Genomic DNA, 20,240 nt, shown 5'->3' with positions numbered 1-20,240 from the left:
CGACGTGCACCTGGGTACCTGCACCTCACTCATGACTTTGAAGTTTGTTCACCAACCTTCATTGCACAGTGCTCACGGCAACTCAGACTCAGCGCCAGGATTCGCAGGCGGCACCACGTCACCTTCAGGGGGTGTCAGAGGCAAGACTCTACCTACCAGACTAGCAGTAAGGTGGGGGTGGCTTTTAATGTGCTGCAGAGTAAGGTCTCCACTGGGAAAGGGGGGAAAACTGGTCTGAGGCATGCAAATATGCTGCAGGGCAAGGGCCCCGCTGGGGGGTAAGATTGGGTATGGTTGCACTCAGACACCTGGGGGGTGGTGGTGGTGAGAAAGCATCCTTAGTGCCAGGATGGGGAGAGAGTCGGTTACAGGATGATGTAAGCGACTTTGGGCCAGAATGGGAGGATCGCTGAGTGAAGAAATGCTTCAATGCTGAGCTTGCAAAGACTGTCCTTGTCCCTGTCCAGACAGGGGGAGGGCATGTCACAGAATCACACAGTGCAGAAAAGGCCTTTTGCCCCACTGAGTCTGCCAACACATGAGAAACACCTACCTCCCTAATCCCATTTACCAGCACTTGGCCCATTGCCTTGAATGTTATGATGTGCCAAGTGCTCATCTAGGTACTTTTTAAAGGATGTGAACCAACCCGCCTCCACCACCCTCCCAGGCAGCGCATTCCAGACCGTCACCACCCTCTGGGTAAAAGAGTTTTTCCTCACACCCCCCTAAACCTCCTGCCCCTCACCTTGAACTTATGTCCCCTCGTGACTGACCCTTCAACTAAGGAACACAGCTGCTCCCTATCCACCCTGTCCATGCCCCTCAATCTTGTACACCTCGATCAGGTTGCCCTCTCAGTCCAGTCTCAGTCGTACCCTGGATGCTGTGTGCAGGGCGTTGTCGTAACATCACGTGTGTAGGTCTGCTGGTGGGGGGGGGGGGGTGGGGGCGTGGTGTTTCTGTTATTGTACTGGGCCGCAGATGACCCACTCAGTCAGGGGAGGCATCTGCAGCCTTTAGATTAGGAAAAGGTATTGTGGGGGCATTCGAGGGTGCGGGAAGGGAAGGGCGGTATATGTCGGACTGTGCAAGTGTCCTCAAGATGGGGAGGGTTGAGGTCCACATATGGATAGGCACATCTACCTGACCATGTTTCAGGGGTAACAAAGGGATATCCACCACGATCACAATGGGATCAACGAATACAGAGGAAGGAATGAGAGGTTCTTGGACGAAGGGAAGCCTGAACATTAAGCTCCTGCAGGATGATGGGAGGGATTTCCACACTCACACAGGGAGGGTCCAAGCTGGTCTGGTAGTGAGACCTCAACACCACCATCTTCCAACCTGCAGCGATGGTGCAGTACAAAATTAAAAGGAGGAGATACTCTGCTGGCGAGGACTGTGAGGGCAGATTGGAGGGCAGTACATGCACTGGGGGTGGGGGGGCGCAATTAAAGGGGCACCCAACTGAACTGTGCAATCCCAAATGAGGAAAGATGCACAGCTGAGGCATGTTAGGAGCCTTTCAATGACAATGCAGAGAATCAGAGAAGTGAAGCAAAGATGTGCTTGCATGTGAGACTAATCCTGTAAAGTGGCACTAATTGTATTAAGCTCTTGTTCACCGCCTGGCGATTTCCCAGAGCGATAATGAACTCCAAAGCAATTGGCAACTGGACAAGCTTCAGATGCACGTTAGAATCGTGGCACTGGTAGTTCACAGAAGAGAAGCCTCAGGCCCCCCTCAATTAAACTCAGTTCCTGGTTAAACATTTTCCCTCATGTTTATTCCAAACAGTGTGGTATTAGAGTGCAGCGAATGAGGATCCCAGTGTCTGGGCTGAAAGCAGCACAGCCAAGCACCTGGCCAATGTAATCTCATAGCAGTCGGTCATGCAAAGGGTTGTGGGATGGGGGGAATGGTGCACCATGAAATAAATGGCTGGGATTTTTGGGGTGATTGGCTTCCAGCACTGGAACAAAGCCCTTGAACACACATTCACTGATGAGCCATTGACAGAGATGGGACCTTTGCAGACTGATGCTGACCCTTGTCTGTTTCTCATTGATGCTGCAGAGAGGAGACCATCAGGAAGATGGAGTCTGGATTTATTGCTGCTGCATAATCACATACTGGCAGGAGAGAAGAAAGGGAAGATTGTGTTGGAGGCACCTGGCTTGCCAAAGTGGGGATCAAAACCCTCAAGGCCAAAGGCCAGCAGGGCCACCTCCGGATGCAGAGGGTGAGGCTCACAGAGACATTGTGCTTAGGTGCCTCACAAGACCAAGGGTGCACAGAACTCATGTGTCTTATCTGTGGATAAGAGACAGTGTCGCAGACACCTCCGCATATCCAGGGAACTGGTGACTCACATTTGCCACACTCTCCAGGAATTGGTGCCATAGGGATGGGGAGGGCATTCATTGCCAGTGACTCTGAATGTAACAGCCGCACTCAACTTCTACGCCAGTGGCTCCTTCAGGGCTCCACTGGACACCTCTGCGGGATCGCTCAAATGTCCACTCACAGATGCATACATGACGTGACAGATGCCCTTTTTGCCAAGGCCCACAATTATATCAACTTCAACAGAGATCAAACAAGCCAGTACGCCAGAGCACTGGGCTTTGCTGAGATTTACGATTCCCACAGGTATTGCCTGTCATCAACTGCATTCATCTGGCTATAAAAGCTCCCTGGCAACAGGCACTCTAATACATAAACTGGAAAGGCTACCACTCGCTCAATACACAGCTGGTCTGTGACCATAAGAAACTGATCATACAAAGCCAGATACTCAGGAAGTGCCCACTACTCATACATCTTGAGTAGATTGCAGATCCTGAACATCTTTGAGAAACTGCACAGGATCCAGGGCTGGCTCCTCAGTGACAAGGGGTACCCACAAAGGATGTGGCTGATGACACTCGTGCGGCGGCCACAGAACCCTGCAGAAAGTACAGTGATGCTCATGCTGCTACCCGAGCGTTGGCTATCTCAAAGTGTGATTCCTTTGCCTAGACAGATCTGGTGGAGTACTCCAGTACACTCCCCAGAGGGTCTCACGGATCGTGGCTTGCTGCTTGCTGCACAACCTGGTGCTGCAAAGTGGGGGGGTCTTGCCAGATGCCAACATGGAAGAGCTGCACATCTCCTCCGATGAGGAGGACATCAAAAGGGATGAGGGCATTTAGTTCAAGGAAGCTGAGGCTATGGGGAAAAGGCCATATCATGGGCCAGGAGAAGCAGGTGCATGTGAGGCCCTCATAGCCACCATATTCCATGAGGAGGATGACAAGTTGCAGTGAGTGTCCTCTTGAACAAGTACCCTCTATCATGGGCCAGCATTAGCACTAGTGTTGCTATTTCTCTCATCTCAACCATACACTTCAATATGAGAGTGAATAGTTACACATCAGACTCACATTGTCCTGATCCTTTGAAGGATGATGAAGCCTTGGCAGCATTCGTCCTTGCTGAGATGAGGAGCTAACTGAAAGGAGTCCCAGCATTAGATGTCAGAAGGTGCTGCCTCTTCAAGCATACCTCCAGCATCCCAGTCTAAAAGAGCCAGGAGCTGTTCCACTATCCCAAGTGGGCTTCTGTCTGTATGCCTTCGATCTCACAAAGCTCCTTAAGGAGATCCATCCCCAGCAACGGATAACATATTATGTGTAATCTTGATGATAAAATTAATATTGGCACTTGGGCCAAGGCAGCTGAGGCCGGTCTACTGGTGTACTTCTTTTCAGAGATGACTCAATCCTCTGTGTCACCTTCTTCTCTATCACATTAACTCCGGCACTCTCAGTTAGGGATGCTGGCCCACTTTTATCCTCACCTTGGTATGCATGTGGACCACCTGAAGAAGATAATGTTCAACCACTTGCGTCCCAGACATTAAAATGCCTCCTCTTTAAGACACATATTGTGCCCTCTTGGCCAGCCCTGGCCCTTACGAACTCCAAAATGCTCAGACACCATGAGGCCCTCAAGGAGATGAGTCGTTTCCAATAAAGAGCAGACTTCAGCTTCAGTACATCCTCGCTGTTATCCCATTGCTCCCCTCAACATTATCTAAAGTTTCCAGAGCATGCTCAAAGGCTCTGCTGACTGCCAAAAATCACCATTTGCAATTAGCATCACATGTCGGCGAGTGCTTAGACGATGGGAGGCACCACATACCAACATTGTGACAAGAGCTTTAGGCCACAATCCAGACAATTACAGGTTGAGAAACAATCAAGGTCGTAGGTTCAAATGCCAGGGCAATAATGTGGCTGAGAGGGGCAGAGCTTCAGCACCTTGAGGTGGCACGGTGCTCCCACCTATTGGTGAGCTTAGCAGATGTACACTCAAAGTCGAAAACGTGGTTGACAGACAGGAGTGCGTACAAGTTCTGAGTATGGGCTCATAGCATGAAAAACCTGCCGGATCACAGAGAGCACATGGAGTGGCAAGATATATGACCCTTCTCCATGCGTAAAATATCTCTCCTTGTACACTACACCTTCACCTTTCAAGAATACAGACGAGATAGAAGAACACCTCTGCCTCAATCATACACAGCCAAGAATAAACGTGACATGACCCAGCAAAGCATGTGAACAAGTTTCCTTCCACAAGCACACTTAACATTAAGGTCGAGGCATCACTGATGTCAAGAATGATCTGAAAAAGCGGCGCACACTGTGGTGATATGAAAGCACAGTACATACACAAGGGACCCATGATAGCGATATCAGCAATAATTGGGGGAGGTACCACAATATCACATCTGACTGACAGCAACACCATTATCCTCCTAAATTTTTTTTAACTTTCTTAACCCCACTGCTACATCTAGGTGCATCCTGACATCGACAGTGGAGGTGGAGGCAGCCTGCTGATTGCTACGCCCTGTTGTCTATGATGACTTTGGAGGACGTCCTCTGGAAAGCTGAGACCTAGAGGATCCCGGTCTGCTTTGGGCATCCTGCTGTGAGGCAGGTGCACCCTCCTCGGCTTGGTGGAGCTGGAGGTGATTGGGTCACAGGAAAAGGAGATTGGGATCGGCCGGACAGTCCCGGAATCACCTGGGTGGATGGCCCCATGGCCTCTATCTGCAGGTCCACTTCTCTATGGATGCCCAAGGGCCCTTGGCTGACTCCTTGAGGAGAAAGGGCAGCTGGAGTGAGATCGAGATGCCTCGACCCCCTCTTGCACGGGGACTGATGGATGCCACCAATGCCTATAGTGATGGAGTGCTTGTCCTGCAGCAGTGCAGGACCAATATCCTGGACTAAGATCTCTATAGTGGCTGCCATCCTGCCAGTGTTTACCTTGCTGTATTGGCATGTTGGCGCTATCGCCTGAAACTGAACATGGACGGACTCCTCCACCGTCCGTTACAAACTGAAGAATGCAGCTGTCATCCCTTCCTGATGTTCCCGTGATTGTTGCTGCAGCTCTGCCAACTGATTTAGGGCTGAGTCTACAGGCTTGTCATCTGAGTGTACTCTGAGTGCCGGTGACCTCAGATGTCCCTGCCTTCGCCTGCTGTGGACCAGATTGTGTGCTGTGCTTACCAGATTGTGACCCCATGGTACTGAGGCGTGTGTCTCTGCTCTGGTTGAGTTCTGTGATGGGTCTTCTTTTGATGATTCTTCAGGATCCTCATCCAAATTGTCGTTGGGGCTCAAGCTAAGGACCTAGCTGGTTGAGGCTGTTGGGCACTTGGCTGAGGTTCTTATGAAAGAAAATAGAGATAATTAGTGTATGGCACGCACCTCTAAAACAGGACAATGTACTTGCTGTATGATTGTCTGAGGGATGTGCTGGTGCAGCATCTTCAAGTGGGTGTGTGCCACCGATCTCACCATTGCCGCAGGCACAGTCTGTGTCCTCTCTGGCCAGCTCAATAGCTCGGTTTTCAAACCGAGAGGACCTTGAGTTCCGGCACTCCACCCCTGGGTCTGGGAACTTTCTCTGCCATTGTGTGCAATCTTGTCCTGCATAAAGACAAATGGAGAGAGTGTGAGCAAGACACATACCAGGGCAAATGATAAAGATGCCTGGCACGTGTGGGTGGTGAGAGGAGTCATGGACTGGATGAGGACGTGATCTCCCGAGGAGATAAGGCCAGATGGAGATGTGAGGGTGTGTGTGAGAGTGAGTGGAGATGTCCCTTGAGCTGGCAGTGAGTGAGATGTCAGTGAATATGTGATGGCTCTGTGAGTGTGTGAGTTGAGATTGATGAGATGGCTGCCTTACCTTGATGGCACGAATGAGAACATTCATCTTCTTTCTGCACTGGGTGACTGACCTCTTCTATGCAGCGTTGGCAGTGACCACTGTTGTCACCGCCTCCTAAGCTGGATTTGGTGAGCTTGCTGGACCGTCTGTGGTCAAAGCAGCAGTAAAGAACATCGCAGCAGGCCTCGACTGCATCCAAAAGGCATTCCAGGGAGGCGTCACTGATTTTGGGGGCTGCCGTCTTCTTGGCTTTCAGGGCCATGTCTTCAGTGGAGCAGTCCTGGGGTGCAGACATTAAGAACACTGTGCGAGGTTGCACTTTAAATATGGTGTGAGGAAGCATTGAGCTCAAGGCGGGGAGGGCAAATCCAGAGGCTGCCCACCAGCAATCTGGTGTGTTTCCTGTGTATGCATATTTAATGACGTGGGAGCAGATGATATGGCGTGAAAGCCTGCTATTGCAGTCAACTGGTAAAACGCAGATTTTCACGCCCGCCACCGCATTTAGTGCACTGAGGGCAAAATCCCGTCCACAGTTTCAGGTTGTCGTTAAAATAGGATACTATTTGGGGGGAGGTGTAGTATAAAGGGCTAACAGATGAGATTATGCTATTATATGAAGTACATGCTGATGTACCACTGACATCAGTCAGTCATATTTTAGACTCGAGAAAGAGGTTGGAACACCATGCCTAGGAGCAACATGCCTACTCTGTTACCTGCTTTGAAGTAGTACTAATAAAAAAATGTTAAGCAGATACCAGAATATGTCTATAGTCTGCCTACCAACCAAATCCCACGCTGAGAGTTCAAGATAGAAGGACTGTCTCAGAACACCTTTGACAGAACCTTCCGACCCTATGATCCCTACCACCGAGAAGGACAAGGGCAGCAGACACATGGCGGCACCACCATGTGCAACTTCCTCTCAAAGCCTGACCTGGAATTGCTGTTCCTTCACTGTTGCTGGGTCAAAAACCTGGAACTCCCTGCCTAAGAGCACTGTGAGTGTAGCTATGGTTCAAGAAGACAGTGCTCCACCACTTCCACGAGTGGTGGCTGCTGTTGGCCTTCCCAGAGATGCTTACATCCCATGAACGAGTCAAAAAAAAGGTAGAGCGTGCGGGCATGAACATACAGGATCATAGAATCATAGAATTGTTACAGCACAGAAGGAGATTATTCAGCCAATTGAGTCTGCACTGGTTCTCTGAATTTACATTGAACCTAGTGCCATTCTCCTGCCTTCTCCCCATAACCCGGTACATTGTTCCTCTTCAAATAATCATCTGATTCCCTCTGAAATGCCTCAATATTGCACCTGCCTCCACCACACTCTCAGCAGTGCATTCCTAACCACTCGGTGTGCAAAAGGTTTTGCTCATATCACTTTTGCTTCTTTTGACAATTATCTTACATCTGTGCCCTCTGGTTCTTGATCCTTCCGCCAGTGGGAACAGTTTCTGTCTGTCTATCCTGTCCTAGTACCTCATGATTTTGAATACTTCCAACGAATCTCCTCTTAGCCTTATTTTCTCTAGGAAAATTATCCTATCTTCTCCAATCTATCTTCATAACTAAAGTTTCTAATCCCTGGAATTATTCTTGTAAACCTCTTCTGCACTCTCTCCTATTCCTTCACACTTTTCCCAAAATATGGTGCCCAGAATTGTACACAGTACTCCAGCTGAGGCCTAACAAATGTCTTACTCTGACCGCACCTATTAATTTACTATCCTCTATTTTAGTGCTGTCTCTTCCAGTATTTTGTGCACCCTGATATTCCTCTCCTGGTTTCCTCCTGATATTTTCTCCTAGTTCCCACACTCCTGCCGAGTTAATTTAAACCCTCCTCAACAGCACAACATCCATGTGAAAACAATGTTGAGATGTCAGATGATGTTGTAAAGGGGCAGCATGTAGATGAGAAAGAGTGGTGGGGAGAGGGGGGGGTGCAAGGATAGACCCTTGCGGGATACAAAAGGTAACAGTGTGGGAAAGGATAGCAAAACCAGTGCAAGAAATATGTTGGCTATGATTAGATAGATAAGAAATGGAACCACGTGGGAGCAGACCCACCCAGATGGACAATTGTGGAGGACCATTGTCGAGGATGGTGTGATCAATTGTGTCAAACGTTGTGAAGGATGAGGAGTGATAACTTATCTTCGCAATAGTCACAGAAGGAGTAATTTATGCGCTGCTTCAGAGTGTGGTGGAGGCAGGTGCAATTGAGGATTCCAGAGGGAATTAGATGATTATTTAAAGAGAAACAAAGAGCGGTTTCAATACTCTAGCAGGGATAGAAACCTGATTGGAGGGATTCGAACATGGAGTTCTGGGAAAGATTGAACCGGATTTGGGAGGCAACAACAAGTTCCAAGGATTTTGTAGAGGAAAGGGAAGTTGAAGATAGGGTGGTAATTTGCAATGATGGTGTGGTCAAGAGTTGTTTCTTTAAGGAGAGGGACAATGACAGCAGATTTGAAGGAAAGAGAAAGAGAGAGAGACCTTTAACAGGTAAAGAAGTAGAGCAAGTTAGACAGCAAATTCCTGATTTCTGCATTTAACGGCACATATTTCTGGCACCAGAAATTGCTGTGATTTGGTCTTTAAGAACAGTAGGTACTGATAGCCTCACCATTATTTTTACGACAAAATCTGGACCAATATATTATAGATAGCAATAGCTTGATTATCCAGTCTGTCTTCTTAAAGGTGAAGCATTGCTCCATTGGCACTGTCAGCATTATCCATCTTACTTTAATTATGCACCTGTTGTGACTGTCATTGGTTAGCTGACTGCTTTGTATTCAATGCTTTTTTGGAAGATGAAGTGCTGTAGTAATAAGATGCTAACTCGCTTCGGAGTACACTAAATGCACCAAATGATTCATCAAAAATAGGCTGCAAAATATGAATAAAACTATCATTCATTTGCAACAGAAAGAACAAGAAAGCCTGGAGGCTAGTAGAAGGTGAGGAAATATTAACCTTAATAGCCATCCAATACCTGTGTCAAATTCAGTTAATGAAATATCAATATTTGTCATGAAATAAGTAGGAAAGACATACCGTGCACTTAATAGAGGAATTCATTGAACTGCAGTCTGCGGTGTGTATCTGTTTTTCAAGCTGATACAGTTCAAGGAGCCACACTGGAGGTATTATATTGATTAGATAAAAAAACAGTGCTGGAGAAAATCTGTTCAAGTGAACATAGAAATAGATTAGAACACAGTAAAAGAATCATTAATGATTACTCCTGTCTTTTCAGAGTTAATTTCAATTCATGCATATTTCCTTGTAATATTTCATATTAGCATCACATTTGAAATGTGTGGTGGAACCCAATTTGTAAAGTTAAGTGCAGAATTTATCAGTGTTGAAGTGTAACTTCAGTACATTAACAGCCCATTTCCAGTTCTGCTCAGTTGATGAGATTCAATAACTTACATCAAATCAACTGTCGAGCTTATTTCATGGTCAGATCTTCAGTTTCCTCTGCCCTTTAGGTTCTGGAATTCCCTCCCTAAATCTCTATGCATCTCTACCACTTGCTCTTTAAAATCTACCTCTCTGACCAGGCTTTTGGTCACGTGTCCTAATATCACTTTATGTGGCTCAATGAGAGACCTGTTTGATAAAGCTTCTCCAAGTATCTTGAATCACAGAATTGTTACAGCACAGAAGAACATTCTACACCAGCTCTCTGAATGAGCAATTCCCTTAATGCCATTCCCCCATTTTCTCCCCATAACCCTGCACATTCTTCCTTTTCAGATAACAGTCTAATTCCTTTCAGAATGCTTTGATGCAACCTGCCTCCAACACACTCTCAGGCAGTGCATTCCAGACCTTAACCACTCGCTGTGTGAAAAAGTTTTTTCCCCATATCACTTTTGCTTCTTTTGGCAATTACTTTAAATCTGTGCCCTCTCCTTCTTGATCCTTTAACAAGTGGGAACAGTTTCTCCTGATCTTCTCTGTCCATACCGCTTGATTTTGAATAACTCTAGCAAATCCCCTCTCACCCTTCTTTTCTCCAAGGAAAACAGTCCTAACTTCTCCAATCTATCTTCGTAACAGATGTTCCACACCCCTGGAATCATTCTCTTGAATCTTTCTTGCACTCTCTCCAATGCCTTCACATCCTTCCTAAAGGGCAGTGCCCAGAATTGGACGCAATACTCTAGCTGAGGTTGAACTTGTGTCTTATAAAAGTTTAACATAACCTCCTTGCTTTTGTACTCTATGCCCTTATTAATAAAGCCTAGGGTACTAAATTCTTTATTAGCGGCTCTCTCAACCTGTCCTGCTACTTTCAATGACTTATGCACATATACATCCAGGTCCCCCTGCTCCCCTTTAAAATTATACCCTTAGTTTTATACTGTCACTCCATGTTCTTCCTATCAAAATGAGTCACTTCACATTTCTCTACATCAAACTTCATCTGCAACTTATCCACCTATTCCACCAACTTATCAATGTCCTTTTCAAGTTCTACACTATCCTCCTCACAGCTCACAATGCTTCTAAGTTTTGTATCAACAGAAAATTTTGAAATTGTGCCTTGTACATCTAGGCCTGCGCCATTAATATATATCAGGAAGAGCAAGTATCCCAACACTGACTCTGGGGGAAACGCCACTACAAACCATTCTCCAGCCCAAAAAATACTCATTAACCATTACTCTCCGTTACCTGTCACTTAACCAATTCTGTATCCATGTTGCTACTGTCCCTTTTATTCCATGAGCTATATCTTTGCTCACAAATTTGTTGTGTAGTACCGTATCAAATGCCTTTTGGAAGTCCATGGTATACCATATCAACAGCATTGCCCTCATCAAACCCTCTGTTACCTCATCAATAAACTCCAGTAAGTGGATTGAAATAGATTTTCTCTTAAGAAATCCATGCTGGCTTTCCTTAATTAACCCACATTTGTCCATGTGACTATTGATTTTGTCCGAGGTTATTGTTTGTATAAGTTTCCCCACTACCAAAGTTAAACTGAATGGCCTGTAGTTGAACAGGGGTGTAACATTTGCAATTATCCAGTCCTCTGGCACCACCCCTGAGTCTAAGGAAGACTGAAAAATAGTGCCCAGTGCCTCTGCAATTTCCACTCCCATTTCTCTCTGTATCCTTTGATGAATCTCATCCAGCCTTGGTGCCTTATGAACTTTAAGTACATGCAGGCTATCTAATACCTCCTCCTGATTAATTTTAAACCCTTCTAGTGTCTGAATTGCCTACTCTTTTACAATGACCTGAGCAGCATTTTCTTCTTTGGTAAAGACAGATGCAAAGTATTTATTTAATACCTCAGCCATGCCCTCTGCCTCCATGCGTAAGACCCCTTTTTGGCCCCTACTCCTTCTTTTACCACCCTTTTACTATTTATTTGCCTATAAGGGGATTCCCTTTTATGTTGGTTGCCAGTCTCTTTTCATACTCCCACTTTGCTTCTCTTGTTTGCTTTTTCACCTCCCCTCTGAACCTCCTATATTCAGCCTGGTTCTCAATTGTATTTTCTACCTGACATCTATCATAAGCACACTTTTCCTTAATTTCAATCTTTTTTGTCCCCAGGGAACTCTGGATTTGTTTGCCCTACCTTTCCCTTTTGAGGGAATATACCTGATTGTGCCTGAACTATCTCTTCTTTGAAGATAGCCCATTGTTCAGCTACCATTTTTCCTGCCAACCTTTGACTCCAATTAATTTGGCTCAGATATGCTCTTACCCCATTGAAGCTGGCTTCCCCCCAGCTAATTATTCTTACTCTGCACTGTTCTTTGTCTTTTATCATAGTCAGCCTAAACAATAATCACTGTACCCTAAATATTCTCCTACTGACACTTGATCCACTTAGCTCACCTTATTTCCAAGAAACAGGTCTAGCAGTGCCTCCTTTCTCATTGGGCTGGAAACATACTGCTGTCAAAAATTTCCCTGAACACACCCTAGGAACTCTTGCCCTTCTCTGCTCTTTATGCTACTACTATCCCAGAGTAGAGATAAGTTAGAGAGAAAGGTACGAATATGGGAAATGATAAACAGAATGTGACAGAAAGGGACAGAGACCACAAATCTAAGAGTAAATCAGCAGATAAGGCTAGATGTTATAAAAATAATAAAAGGACAAAACTAAAGGCTCTGGATCTAAATGCACACAGCATTTGAAACAAAACAGATGAAGTCATAATGCAAATAGAAATAAATAAGTATGATCTGATAGCCATTATAGAGACATGGCTACAGGATGACATGTTATGATATGAATATTGAAGGGTACATGACATTTAGGAAGGGCAGGAAGTTAGGAAAAGGTGGAGGGGTGGCTTTGTTAATTAGTGATGGTATTAGCACATTAGAGAGGAATGACCTAAGTTCAGAAAACAAGGATGTAGAAGTGGTTTGGGTTGGGAAGAGAAATGATAAAGGCAAGAAGTCACTTGTGGGATTGGTGTACAGGTCCACTAATTGTAGCTACATGGCAGGATAGAATATAAAGGAAAAGATAATGGGAGCTTGTCAGAAAGGTACAGTGATAATCATGGGGGATTTTAATCTACATATATACTGGAAAAATCAAAGATAGCATAATGGGAAGTTCACAGAATGTTTTTGGGATAGTTTCTTGGAACAATACGTTCTGAAGCCAACCAGAGAGCAGGCTATACTAGGTCTGGTATTGTGCAATGAGACACGATCACAGAATCTTTATAGTGCAGTGGGAGGCTGTTCAGTTCATCAAGTCTGCACTGGCTTCTCTGAAAGAGCACTATACCTAGTCCCAGTCCCCTGCCTTATCCTTGTAACCTTGCACATACTTTCTTTTCAGATAGCCATCTAATTCCTTTGAGAATACCTCGATCAAACCTGCTTCCACCACCCTTTCAGAAAGTGCATTCCAGACTCTGGGCAAAAAAAATTTTCATCACATCACTTTTATTACTTTTGCCAATTATTTTGAAGCTCCCTTGAGTGGGAATAGTTTCTCACTAGTTACCCCGACCATACCCCTCAGGGTCTTGAATACCTCTATCAAACCTTCTCTCAGCCTTCTTTTCTCCATGGAAAACAGTCCCAACCTCTCCAATCTATCCTCGTAACTACAGTTCTTTATCACTGGAATCATTCTTGTGACTCTCCTCTGTACTCTCTCCAATGCTTTCATATCCTTACTCAAGTATGGCACCAAGAACTGGACGCAATATTCCAGATGAGGCCTAACTAGTGTCTTACACAAGTTCAACATGGCCTCCTTACTTTTGTACTCAATACCCCTATTAATAAAGCCAAAGATACTATATGCTTTATTAACTGTTCTCTCAACATGTTCTGCCATTTTCAATGACCTATGTACATATACACTGAGGTCCCTCTGTTTTTGTGCCTCCTCTAGAACTTCTCCCCTTATTTTATACTATCTCTCCATATTCTTCCTACCAAAATAAATCAACTCACACTTTTCTGCATTGCACTTCATCTGCCACTTGTCTGCTCAATCCACCAACATGTCTGTGTCCTTTTGAAGTTCAAGACTATCTGCATCATAGTTGACAATGTCTCTAATCTTCATATCATCTGCAGATTTTGAAATCATACCCTGAACATCGCAATCTAGGTCATTAATATACATCAGGAAGAGCAAAGGTCCCAACACTGACCCCTATGGAACTCTACTACAAACCTTCATCCAATCTGAAAAACATCCATTCACCACTACGCTTTGTTTCCTGTCACTTAGCCAATTCCTTATCCAAGTGCCTACTCTCCCTTTTATTCCATGAGCTAGAACTTTGCTCACAAATTTGTTGTGTGGCACCATATCAAATGCCTTTTGAAAATCCATATACACCATATCAACAGTGTTGCTCTTATCAACCTTCTCTTTAACCTCCTCGAAAAACTTCAGCAGGTTAGTTAAACATGATTTTCCCCAAATGCATCCATGCTGGCTTTCCTTAATTATCCTGCACTTGTCTAAGTGGCAATTGATTTTGTCCTGAACTATAGTTTCCAGAAGTTACCAGACCACAGAAGTCAAACTGACTGATCTGTAGTTGCCAGCTTTATCCTTGCATCACTTTTTGAACAAGGGTGTAACATTTGCAATTCCCCAGATCTCTGGAACCACTCCTGATTAATTGATAACCTCATAATGAAGACACCCCTAAGTGGCAGCAATCATAATATGATTGAGTTTTACATTCAGTTTGAGGGAGTGAAGAGTGGGTCCGAGACTAGTGTTTTAAACTTAAATAAGGGAAATTATGAGCGCGTGAAAGCAGAGTTAGCTAATGTGAACTGGCAAATGAGGTTAAGGGATGGGTCAATAGAGATGCAGTGGCAGACTTTTAAAAGGATATTTCAGGATACACAGAATAGGTACATTCCAATGAGAAAGAAAACTTCCAAGGGGAGGACCCACCATCCGTGATTAACTAAAAAAGCTAAAGACAGTATCACACTTAAAGAAAAAGCAAATAATGGCACAAAGGCAGGTGGCAGGTCAGAAGATTGGACAGAATATAAAGAACAGCAAAGAATGACAAAAATAATAATGAGGAGGGAAAATTAGAGTATGAGAGGAAGTTAGCTAGAAATATAAAGATGGATAATGAGAGTTCCTATAATCATTTAAATAAGAAAGAGTTTAAAAAAGTGAGCATTAGTCCTATAGAAAGTGATCCTGGGGAATTAATAATGGCAAATAAGGAGACGGCAGATGAATTGAACAGTATTTTGCATTGGCTTTCAATATAGTGGATACAAGTAACATTCCAGAAATAGCTGTAAATCAGGAAATGGAAGGGAAAGAAGAACTCAGGAAAATCACAATCACCAGAGAAGTGGAATTGAGCAAATTGTTGGAGCTGTGGGCTGACAAATCCCTGGGTCCTGATGGTCTTGGGAGAAGTAGCTAGTGAGATAGTTGATGTGTTGGTTTTAATTTTCCAAAACTCTCTGGATTCGGGGAATGTTCCATTAGATTGGAAAATAGCAAATGTAACTCATTTATTCAAAAAGTGGGGGAGACAGAAAGCAGGGAACTACAGGCCAGTTAGCTTAACATTGGTCATAGGGAAAATGTTAGAAGCTATTATTAAAGATATCATAGCAGAACACTTAGAAAAAATTAAAGGTAATCAGACGGAGTCAACAATCGGTTTGTGAATGGGAAATAGTGTTTAACCAATTTATTGGAGTTCTTTAAAGGAGTCATATGTGCTGTGGATAAAGGGGAACTGGTGGATTTACTGTACTTAGATTTCCAGAAGGCATTTGATAAGGTGCCACATCAAAGGTTACTGAGGAAAAATAAAAGCTCATGGTGTAGGGGGTAACACATTGGCATGGGTAGATGATTGGCTAGCTAAAAGGAAACAGAGGTTAGCCACAAATGGGTCTATTTCTAGTTGGCAGGATGTAATGAGTGGTGTGCAACAGGGGTCAGTGCTGGACCTCAATTTTTTACAATTTATATAAATGACTTGGATGAAGGGACTGAAGGCATGGTTGCTAAATTTAATGACCGCACAAAGATAGGTAGGAAAGTAGGAAGAGGACATAAGGAGGCTACAAAATGACACAGATAGGTTAAGTGAGTGGGCAAATATCTGGAAAATACAGTATAATGTGGACAAATGTGAAATTTTCCATTTTGGCGGGAAAAATAAAAAAGAAGCATGTTATCTAAATGGTGAGAGATTGCAGAGCTCTGAGATTCAAAGGGATCTGGGTGTCCTAGTGCATGAATCACAAAAGGCTAGTATGCAGGTACAGAAAGAATTAGGAAAGCGAATAGAATGTTATCAATTATTGCAAGGGGAATTGATTGCTAAAGTAGGGAGATTATGCTTCAGTTATACAAGGCATTGGTGAGACCACATTTGGAGTACTGTGTACATTATTGGTCTCCTTATTTAAGGAAGGATGTAAATGCATTAGAAGCAATTCAGGGAAAGTTCATTAGACTAATACCAGGAATGAACGGGTTGTGTTATGAGGGAAGGTTGGACAGGTTAGGCTTGTATCTGCTGGAGCTTAGAAGAGTAAGAGGTGACTTGATTGAATCCTTTAAGATCCTGAGGGGTCTTGACAGGGTGGATGTGGAGAGGATGTTTCCTCTTGTAGGAGAATCTAGAACTAGGGTTCACTGTTTAAAAGTAACCGGTCACTCATTTAAGACAAAGATGAGGAGAATTTTTTTTCTCTCTGAGGGTCGTGAGGCTTTGAAACTTTCTTCCTCAAAAGGCGGTGGAAGCAGAGTCTGAATGTTTTTAAGGCAGAACTGGATAGATTCTGGATAAAAAGACAGGGAATGGGTCTCGGGGGTAGGCAGGAATGTGAAGTGAAGATTACATTCGGATCAGCCATGATTTTACTGAATGGCGGAGCAGGCTCAAAGGGCCGAGTGGCCTACTCCTGCTCCTAATTTGTATGTACGTATGTATATACGTATGTAAGTATATATTCAGATAATTAAAGTCATCCATTGTAACTACTTAATAAGTTTTGCACTTCTCCGTAATTTCCTTGCAAATCTGTTTCTCTACACCCTTCCCACTTGTTGGTGGCCTATAGACTATGCCGAGCAATGTAATTGCACCATTTTTGTTCTTTAGCTCTAGCTGAATAGTTTCTGTCCCTGACCACTCTGGGACATCCTCTCTCTCTAGCACTGCAAATGCTCTCCCTAATCAATGCAGTCACCCTTCCCCCTTTTCTTGCTTTGCTACCTTTCCTGAACACTTTGTATCCATGTTAAGGGATGATGTCTAAATGCAAGTTGTTGTTGTTAAATGTTAGAACGTTTGAGGGAATGTGTTACAATTTTCAGATATTACGACAAATAGCAAATCCGCCTTCACTGTGAACCAAAGAATGGCTTTACAAGCATACAATCTGGTAATCCCCCTTTTACCCCATTTTATATCCTTTTTTTCCCCACCGCTACCCCACCCCATCCCCAAAAGGGCCATCTGTTACTTGTTCCATGTTGTTCTTTCACACAATGCTTACCCTTGGTCTATTATCATATTCTGCTTCTTACCTTTATGCCACTATCAGTACCTTTTTTTAGCCCTTACCACTACCATTAACACTCCCTTTGCCCTTAAGTTCATGACATCTTTGTCAATCTGTCCTTTGTCCCCACCTATCGCTGGCCTTCTATCCAGCTTCACCTGCTCCACCCCTCTTAAACAGTATAAATTTCATCACATTTCTACTTCTCTTTAGAAGGGTCATACGGACTCAAAATGTTAACTCTGTTTCTCTTTCCACAGATGCTGCTAGACTTGCTGAGTTTTTCCAGCATTTTCAGTTTTTGTTTCAGATTTGCAGCATCCGCATTATTTTGCTTTCACAAGCTGGTAATGTTACGCTAAACAGGGCTAAAATGAGCCTCCCCGTTACTGTCATTAGCTCACTGTAAATAGCACAAGCCCTTGTGGACCATAGGCGATGGATCTGTCAGACATCAGGGTTAGGCTATAATGTAAGGAACATGTTTATGGAAAGTGAAAAGAACACAGTAGATTCAAAAGCTTACAGCCTGCCACTTACCAAATAACTGTCTGAACTCTCCCAGTATCACTGAACTTGTGTTAACATCAATAAAGCAAAACTTAAATGTGACATTGGGAGGAATTCTCCCATCCCGCTCGTGGTGGGTTTTGTGACGGGCAGGAATAGAGAATCCGGCGGCAGGCAAAAAGTTGTAAATCTGCCGGGGTCAAAACAGGTCACAATTCTCCTGCTCAGAAAGAAAGGAGGAAGACCTCCTTGCGGTGAAAGCCAATGGCTTCATAAGTCCTGTTTAAGAGCTACTCAGAACTTAGTGGCTTCACATCACAGTCGCTGCATCTCAAGAGTAACACATAGGAGAGTTTTTCCTATGGTGGGCAGCCCGTGGGGGTGGGAGTGGGTGGGGGCGAGCGTGGAGCCGATCGCCACCTGCAATTAGCTGCGCGCCACCATTTGACGTGGGTGGACCAATTAAGGCCAGCCCAGCGTAATGCGTGGCTGGTAGCACTCAGCGCTACCTGTGCGGGTGGGAGGATGAGGGAGAGTTGGGACCTGCGCTCTTTTGCACATGCACATGAAAGAGCGCAGCAATCTCCCAGGGGCGCGGAGCTGCCTCAGGGAGATTGAATGGATCATAAAAGTTTTCAATAAATAAAGTAAAAATTTATTTAAACATGTATCCTCATGTGACAGTGTCACATGAGCTGGGACATGTTTGTGAAGTTTGGAAAAATTATTTAATTATTTTATAAAACCTGCAGGAAACCTCATCCTGCCCGTGGATGAGGTTTCCTGAAAAACGCAAAGGCCGCTTAGGCTCTTCACCTGCCCGCCAATATTAAGTTTGGACGGACAGCGTTCTTAACAAGCTTAATTACTGTTTTAATGGCCTTAATAGGCTGTTGACAGTTCAGTGGGTGTGCAGCCGTCTCCAGCGCGCGCCTGCCAATCAAAATATCGAAATGACACGCAATGACATCATTTTACACGTCGGCGTGTTGGGCCCGCCCCCGCATGCCGACGGCAAAATTCTGCCATAGGAATGTTGAATTTGGGAATACAGGCAATAGTGAAGGAGGCACAGCTGTATCACACATGGTATTCCATCAAAGAAGGCCTGTCACGTGTTCACCAGAATTAACACTCTCAACAGGCCAAAGGGCATCCACTCATTGACCATGAGCAACTGATTGGTCATCAATATACCACATCAGAGATTGGAGCGCAGAGTTGGGTTGGGTCATTCATCTCATTTAAACTTTAGCATCCAACGCAGCGCTCAGAATGTTACATATTTTCGATGCCATCTTGGTCATTTGATGTGTGTGCTAGTGTCTCAAGGGCAAGGCAGCATCAGCCACCATGCAAGTAGGGCAGGAAAAGCTATGGACCCTTATAGTTTCCAAACATGTCATCTTCTGAGCTTCACTTTCTTGCCCCTTGAATCATTAAAGGTTTCAATGTTTCCTTTCAGAGAAAAGGCAGAAGTACATATGGATCCAGGGCCCAATGCTGCCTTTGTCACAGTCCTAAGGCAATGGAGGAGGTGAAGGAGGGAGAGGCGACTCCACACGCAGCTCCAGCAGGAGGGACATGGTCAAGCAGAGCCAGAGCATGAAAAGGAGGGTCAGGAGGACAGACCCAGACAACCAGGGTGCCTATCGTAGAAGAGTCTCCTATTTACAAATGAGTGAGAGGCAACGCTGTGCATGTCTGCTTTTGTCTTGAGCTCTGGTACATCACATATGTCACATTCTTCATGAAGGCCTAACACCATGTGGAATTGGAGGGTATCCACTGCCAGTGGCTTTGAAGGTGGCCGCAGCACTCAATTTCTTGAACTCTGGTTCTTTCCAAGGATCAACAGGGGACCAGTGCAGCATCTCTCAGTTCACAACACATTGATGCATAAAGGAGGTCACAGATGCCCTTTACAGGAAGGCCCATCATTATGTCAAGTTTGCTCTGAACGAAGATAGCCAGGCTGTGAGATTCACTGGCTTCACCACCATCTCAAGCTCCCTAAGAGTGCAGGGTGCAATAGACTGCACCCATGTGGCTATACAGTCTCCATGGCAGCAGCACCTAGTGTTTATAAACCACAAGGGCTATCATTCCATCGATGTACAACAGGTGTATGATCACCAGACGCACATGCTGCACATTTGTGCACAGTACCCTGGGAGTTTCCATGACTCTTACATCCTGTGTCACTCCCAGGTGCCTGAGATTTTTGAGGGGCCATTATGTCTGCAGGCTTAGCAGCATGGGGATAAGGGGTACCCACTGAAACGCTGGCTGATGACAATGGTGTGTTGCCCTCAGAGTCGTTCCGAGGAGAGGTACAACACTGCTCACAGCTCCACACGCTCCCTCATAGAGCAAGCCATAGGGCTTTAGGAGGTGTGCTTTAGATGCTTGGACCAATCAGGTGACTCATTACAATACA

At 44.8% G+C, this 20,240-nt stretch overlaps 1 protein-coding gene across 1 annotated transcript in view; it reads right to left on the bottom strand.

Moving 5' to 3' along the window:
- Nucleotides 1–20,240, bottom strand: part of tmem26b (transmembrane protein 26b) — a 59,762-nt gene that overhangs the window by 22,374 nt on the left and 17,148 nt on the right. Inside the window, exons 2-6 of the mRNA XM_041209265.1 lie at nucleotides 9,317–9,446; nucleotides 9,045–9,148; nucleotides 6,260–6,387; nucleotides 5,866–5,997; nucleotides 2,535–2,590 (exon numbers count right to left, since the gene is read on the bottom strand). Of these exons, the coding sequence (XP_041065199.1) occupies nucleotides 2,535–2,590; nucleotides 5,866–5,997; nucleotides 6,260–6,387; nucleotides 9,045–9,148; nucleotides 9,317–9,446 (550 nt within the window). The remainder of the gene's footprint in view (nucleotides 1–2,534; nucleotides 2,591–5,865; nucleotides 5,998–6,259; nucleotides 6,388–9,044; nucleotides 9,149–9,316; nucleotides 9,447–20,240) is intronic.

Source organism: Carcharodon carcharias, chromosome 17 (genome assembly GCF_017639515.1).
Source record: "Carcharodon carcharias isolate sCarCar2 chromosome 17, sCarCar2.pri, whole genome shotgun sequence".
In the NCBI taxonomy this organism is placed as follows: domain Eukaryota; kingdom Metazoa; phylum Chordata; class Chondrichthyes; order Lamniformes; family Lamnidae; genus Carcharodon; species Carcharodon carcharias.
The sequence above is the reverse complement of the archived record's forward strand: the minus strand, read 5'-3'. Positions and strand labels throughout refer to the sequence as shown.